General features: G+C 43.5%; 1 protein-coding gene across 3 annotated transcripts in view; it reads left to right on the forward strand.

The window, feature by feature from the left end:
- Nucleotides 1-7500, forward strand: part of rapgef4b (Rap guanine nucleotide exchange factor 4b) — a 33960-nt gene that overhangs the window by 6368 nt on the left and 20092 nt on the right. For all 3 annotated transcript variants that reach the window (XM_030781745.1, XM_030781746.1, XM_030781747.1), the window contains exon 4: nucleotides 308-454. In XM_030781745.1, the coding sequence (XP_030637605.1) occupies nucleotides 308-454 (147 nt within the window). The remainder of the gene's footprint in view (nucleotides 1-307; nucleotides 455-7500) is intronic.

Here is a 7500-nt window from a genome sequence, read left to right on the forward strand (position 1 = left end):
ATTACCGCGCGGTCGGTTTAGGCATCACACTGATTTGTCCATTGCAGTGACCTTATCAAGATCAAAATCACTTCTTAGAGCCCATGGCAACCTCTGCAAATATTTCACACATACAGACCTAAATAAATATATATATATATTTTTTTTTTAATCAGCTCACAGTCACCCACAGAGATGTTATTTTCGTGTGGCGACTGTGGAACCATGACTACAACGACATGCCAGTTTCCAGCTGTGACAATGCTCATATTCATTCTCTCTCTCTCTCTCTCTCTCTCTCTCTCTCTCTCTCTCTCTCTCTCTGTAGGATGCTGTCACTATATGTACTCTGGGTAGCGGGACGGCATTTGGGGAGTCCATCTTGGATAATACGCCACGTCATGCCACCATAGTCAGCCGTGAAAGCAGTGAGCTCCTACGCATTGAACAGAGGGAGTTTAAAACTCTATGGGAGGTGTGTGTGTGTGTGTGTGTGCGGTGGAAATGTATCTCTTTGTATGTTCAGGTTGGCTGTGATGCTCAGATCAGTGCCAAGTGTCACTAACCAGTTGAAAGCTGGATAGAAACAGTTCAACAGTCCAGACACTGAGGTCGGAGAACGGCTTGAAAGGAGGCATTTATTTGTTCATAGCAAAAGCAAACGAAAAAAAAACTACCTCAGGTTGGCTTTGACACAGCGCAAAACAGTCAAATTAAATTAAGAAATTAGCCCGGAGCGGTGTTCTCTTTTTAGCAGTCTGCATTCCTCTTTTAAAGTCCTCAGAGAGTTCCGTTTATCACTGAAGCTAACAAACTACAGTCATATGCACCTGTGGCTCTGTAGCCCTCGGAGAAATATTTGGCTCCACCCATTGGGCGTTCGCAGAACACGCTGGATCCTTTATGAGCTGAGGTCGTGTTGTTGTACTTGCCGAACACAGCTTGACGTATTTGAAATGGTCACAAGAGGGCGCTGTCTGACCTGCTTTCATCACCCTTTCTCGCCCCAGTGGCCGTCAGCTCTCCTTAGCGTTTTTCCCTCCATCTCTTTAGGGCAGTGCACAGAGAACTACGGAGACAACCCAGTTTCAATTATCATACCTCAAAGAACAAAACACAGAGCAAGCACAGAAGTGACACCGTGCACGCTTGCAGATTGTGTGGTTAACAGCATTTCACAAAAAAAAAAAAAAATCTAAGAATGAATTTTACCCACTAACACTCTTTATATAGCGTGTTTAGAGAGAGAAGTGTGTGGTTGTGTGTGTTGGTGTGTGTGTGTGTTTATGTGTGTGTGCACACGTGAGTGTATGTTTAGCAGGTGCTGTCTAGCGTGTGGATAAGCACTGGGGTCTCTGTGTTATCCTTTGCTGCCATGAGCCGAAGGGCTTTGATGTTTGCATAGAGAAGGGAATGGAAAAAAGGAGAAAAAAATAGAGGGATGAGAGAGAAGATGAGAGGAGGGAGAGAGAGCGACACACACACACACACACACACACACTCATTATAAAATAATTATTAAAAAAAAAGACACGGCATGGAAAAAGAAAAAAGAAAAAAACAAGAACATTAAAACGACAAATGAAAGCATTTGCACGCCGCAAACGAAAGTTCGTTACTGTGGCAGTTATGATGGGATTTGTGCGGTATTAAATTCAGAATCTGATGTTGGCACTACAGGAAGATGGTTAACCCTCCCCTCCTGTTGTCTGAACCTGTCTCTGTTCTTTTCCCTCTTTTTTTTTTCCTTTTCTCTCAAGCCTCTGTTGTCTTTCATCTACTAATAATCTCTCTGATCCTTTAGGGGACTGACTAGAGAGCTTTCTCTCTCTCTATCTCTCTCTCTTTCTCTCTTTGTGTGTGTGCGTGTGTGTGTGTGTGTGTGGGAGATGTCATCTGGTTTCGACTAAATGGATATCAGATGAGATATTGCTGCCAAGAGTCTGTGGTGTTGATGTTGCCCGTGCAAACAGTGTCACTCTCCCTTTTCCCGCATCTCCACTCAACATATGTACTTTAGTTCTCTCTCTCTCTCTCTCTTTTACACACACACACACACACAATCAGGTGTGCTGGGAGGCAGACACCTCCGCCCATCTGTACTGGGGAGATGGACAGTCAGTTAGTCTGGTGTAACTGGACCCAAAAAGCCTGCAGAGAAAAATACCACTTGAATTTAAGATCTCTGTGAGCACAGCCTATGATCTCTCTCTCTCTCTCTCTCTCTCTCTCTCTCTCTCTCTCTCTCTCTCTCTCGCTCTCTCTCTCTCTATCTATCTTTCTCTCTCTCTCCCTCTCTTTCTCTCTCTCTCTCTCTCTCTCTCTATATATATATATATATTTATATATATATATACCTATCTATCTATCTGTCTATCTCTCTGTCTCCCAATGACGCCTGTCTCATTTAGTGCCTTTGTTGGACTGAGCTGAAGAGCGTTGCGTTTGTTTATACGCGTTTTTGAATGTGTGTGTGTGTGTGTGTGAGAGACGAAGACAAAGGCCTACAGAAATAAGGGGCTCTTGTGCTCATGTGCGAAGCATCTCTGGAAAGGTTTGTAGCAGTGAGAATGCAAATTCAGCCCGTCTAATGAAATCCCCACAGTTTCCATTCATAACAGTTCCCTGTGTGCCGAAATTATCGCCTGTTAACCGTTATCACGGCACTGGGCCGAACACACGTGTTCTTTTGAAGCTTCAAGGCAGCTCAAGGGCGAAAAGAGTATGCACCTATTTTAAGAAACGCAGTTCCTTTTATAGTTAAAATCTAGGATGGAGACAGAGATGAGAGAGTGGAAGAAAGAAAGAAAGAAAGAAAGAAAGAAAGAGCAAGAGAGAGAGAGAGAGATCAGTGATAAGTACACTAAATTGAACTGTAATTTAGCAATAATGGACACAGAGGGGAAATTCTAGGGAGGAAAGAAAATTCTCTCTTTTCAGACAGAGTGTGTCGTTGTTCGCAGGGCTGGTCCGTGTTGGGAATAGAGTCACTTTGAGCCGAGACCCTGTGTGGTTTCACTCTGGTCATTGTATTGTCATTTATTCTCTGGTCACAACAGGGAAATACTTAAGAACCTTGTGTGTGTGTGTGTGTAGGACAACATGCGAGTAGTTTGTAGAGAAAAACGTAAAGACACATCCATTAAAGACACTAAATATGATGCTTCCTTGGCTGGAGGGTAAACACACACACACACACACAGCTGTCTGCCTGCACAGGGTAAATACAATTTAGCAGGTTCAATAATTGATGAGGTGGCCAGCACTTGAGGGCCTTTTAACCGCTCCCACCTCTCTCTCTCTCTCTCTCTCTCTCTCTCTCTCTCTCCCTCTCTCTCTCCCTCTCTCTCTCTCTCTCTCTCTCTCTCTCTCTCCCTCTCTCTCTCCTTCTCACTCTCTCTCACTCTCTGGCTTCCCTTCCCTCTCTCTCCCTCTCTCTCTCTCTCTCTCTCTCTCTCTCTCCCCCTCTCTCTCTCCTTCTCACTCTCTCTCACTCTCTGGCTTCCCTTCCCTCTCTCTCTCTCTCTCTCTCTCTCTCTCTCTCTCTCTCTCTCTCTCCCTCTCTCTCTCCTTCTCACTCTCTCTCACTCTCTGGCTTCCCTTCCCTCTCTCTCTCTCTCTCTCTCTCTCTCTCTCTCTCCCTCTCTCTCTCCTTCTCACTCTCTCTCACTCTCTGGCTTCCCTTCCCTCCCTCTCTCCTCTCTCTTTCTCTCTTGCTTTCCAGATCTCTTCCTCCACCCTCTGTCTCCGGCTCTTTCCCTCTCTCTCTCTCTCTCTCTCTCTCTCTCTCCCTCTCTCTCTCTCTCTCTCTCTCTCCCTCTCTCTCTCCCTCTCTCTCCCTCTCTCTCTCTCTCCCTCTCTCTCCCTCTCTCTCTGATACTCAGAGAGTAACTCTGTTGTGCAGATGGGGGTGTCAGGTTCAGCTCTCTGATTGGCTGACAGCGATCTCCTGGCAACTGCTGCTGGAGTCCGAATCAGATGCTTGGCTAGAGACAGAAAGACCCTGTGAACTAAAACACGCTCTCTCACTTTCTCACACACACACACACACACACACCGGTGTGTGGGAGAGGATTCCGTTTGGAGAGCGTGCGTGTGTATTTGTGTGTGTGTGTGAATGGGCTTTGACTGGAAGAAGGAGATTTCTTGTGGATGATGCTGACACGTTGGCCAGGGTTTGGGAAGGGAAGGAGTGGAGGATCTTTCTCCTGGGCGCTTCTTTGCCCGACTCATCAGAATCCTTTCCTCGGTGAGTCCAGCTTTATTGACATTTAAAAAAAAAAAAAAACGAGATTGCAATTTAGAGATATATGAATCCAGAACACCTCAAGGCAGAAACGCATGACTCAACAAGAATTTCATTAACACTTCAGTGGGTTAGAGGTTTGGCTTGATGTTTAGTAATCTTTTTCACTGGTTTTTGCCTTTTATTGTTGCTGGGGTTAACGGCTCTTTCTTTGGGAGTTCTTTCTTTTTACTGGTCTTCACGTTTCTTCAGTGTATGTTAGTGTGCTCTTATACTAGTTGTAGTTTATTTGATTAATTATTAGTGACAATGATTAATAATAATACTGGTCTTTTGAAGATCTTTGTGGAGGCAACTGGTCATAAGCCACAGATACTGGTGTTAAACTGTGAAGCTCGTATACTGGTTTGACAGGGTTGTGAGAGTGGGCTTGCTGGTAGTGATGTAAGGTGAACTTAAGGCACTGGTGTGAGTTGAATGCTTAAGAGACCTTTTTTCATTCTCATTCACATGGAGAGTCTGCTCTGTGCCAGCCTCCGGCCTCACAACCTTAAGAATACAAGCGTCCTTCCTGTGTGTGTGTGTGTGTGTGTGTGTGAGAGAGAGAGAGAGAGAGAGAGAGAGAGAGAGAGAGAGAAAGCGAAAGAGAGAGAGGAAATTACATAATCTGAGTTGAATTATTCAACCTATATGAGTGTGGTCAGCTGGAAACGAGGACATTGTAGTTGTTTGTGGTGTGTTGTTGTGTTATATTTTATTTGTGTGTGTGTGTGTGTGTGTGTGTCTGTGTGTGTGTGTAATCTTGGTTCAGGCTTTTAAGTAAGGAGGAGAAGCAGAGTCATTCACATACTATTTCTCTTGTTTTGGTTTTGTTTGTTTGTGTCTTTGTTTGTTGCTGTTTTCATAATCCTTCATAAACCTTCAGCATAATCAGCTGGCATTCCATGTCTTTTATACAACTGAACAAACATATTAGTAACATTAATATCTTTCTGAGGCGGCAGATGGAGCAGAATACAAAAAATGTTTGAATTGGGAGTTTGGCCCACATTGCTTTTTTTTGTTTTGTTTTGTTTTGTTTTTAATTTCTGTTAAATCAACTCATCAACATCATTGCAAAATATGTAATATATACAGAAGGAACAGTGAAAGTAACAGAGCTTTTTTTGAATAGTCAGAGTTCTGCATTGAGGAAAAGATGTGGTGTAAAGCAGAATGAAGGAGAGGATGATGTCAGTTTGTGCATTTTATGCTGTGTGGGGCTTGGGGTGGTGAGGGGGGGTCAGGGCGCGTTCTACAAAACAGAAAAGAAAAGGGAAAAAAAAAAACCCAGGACAGAACAGTCTCTTGCATCGTAAACTCTACAGGCACGAGCAATGAGGCTACACACACACACACACACACACACACACACATACACACACACACACACACACACGCGCGCACGCGCGCGCACACGCACATGGATGCACATGCACAGATGCACATAAACACGCAGATATACGAATGCACACATACACATGTATGCACGCATGCACACACGCACACACGCACATATACACACATAAATAAACCCCACCCACTATCTGGCACTGTCACATAAATAAACCCCACCCACTATCTGGCACTGTCACATAAATGAACCCCACCCACTATCTGGCACTGTCACATAAATAAACCCCGCCCACTATCTGGCACTGTCACATAAATAAACCCCACCCACTATCTGGCACTATCCCATAAATAAACCCTGCTCACTGTCGGTCACTGTCACATAAATAAACTCCGCCCACCATCTGGCACTGTCACATAAATAAACCCCGCCCACTATCTGGCACTGTCACATAAATAAACCCCACCCACTATCTGTCACTGTCACTCAGTATCCATATCTATGGATAGTTTATTAATAATCATTTATTTGTAGATTCAGGCTGATCAAACTGTATAACTTGACAGATAACTGATAAGCAATATAACCAAACAGGTCCTCAAATTCAATTGCTCTGTCTAGCCCAAATTTTTATTGAACTGAAATAACAGATTAGCTCTATATAATTTATATGGAGAGAAAAGATTATGTAAAATTTAGACATATAACACAAGGGCTGAAATATCTCAAATTACATCAGTTTGATCAGGGAATTTGAAGATGTAGGATTATGGCTTCACATAAAAAAAAAAAAAAAACCAAAAAAACCCCAGCAGATTTTTTTTTCTTCGATGATGTTAGAGTCATAATCCGTAATTATGCTCACGCTGTTCACATAAACACGCTGTGTCTCTCTCCCTTACATACACGGCCCCATCTTATCACATCACATCACATCACACCTCATAATTAACCTTAATCCTGTGGCATGTGTCCCTACTCCCTACACACATACACACACACACTCACATACACACACACTCACATACACACACACACACACACGCACACACACATACACGCGCGCGCGCACACACACACACACATACACACACACACATACACACATACACATACACATACACACACACACACACACACACACACATACACACACACATACACATACATACACATACACACACACACACACACACATATACATACACATATGCATACACATATACACATACATATGCATACACATACACATACACACACACACAACCACACTCACACACAAACACACACAAACACACACATACACACACATACACACACACACACACACACACACACACACACACACACACATACCCACACACACACACACACATACCCACACACTCACACACAACCACACTCACACACAAACACACACATACGCACACACACTCACACACAAACACATACACATACAACCTGCTGCTCACAGGAGATTAGCTACATGGGCTAAAGGTCAAGCTGTAAAGGTCAAACTGGACCATCCAGGGGGATGTAAAGGTGAAAGACCCTTTTTCCTGAATTTTCATATTTCGTCATATTATCTCAATCGTAGCCCTTTTTTTAATGTGATTTTTCAAACGGCGAGAAACCTCCCCAGAGTCCTGGGAGATCTTAGAATATCCTTCGAGGACGCAACTCTCCTCCCAAAATGAAGTCTCTTTCTCTCCGACCCCTATTCTCAGTTAGAGGGTCATCTCTCAGAGCGTCCTTAGATGTCTGACATGTGATAATATGTGTGTGTGTGTGATGGCTTTGTTTAGGGACAGGTTATTGAAATCCAGTTTTAATACGATCCTTTTTTAACAAATCCATCTTTTTTATATTCTTAATGAATGGG

The sequence above is a fragment of the Chanos chanos genome, chromosome 8 (assembly GCF_902362185.1).
Source record: "Chanos chanos chromosome 8, fChaCha1.1, whole genome shotgun sequence".
Classification (NCBI taxonomy): domain Eukaryota; kingdom Metazoa; phylum Chordata; class Actinopteri; order Gonorynchiformes; family Chanidae; genus Chanos; species Chanos chanos.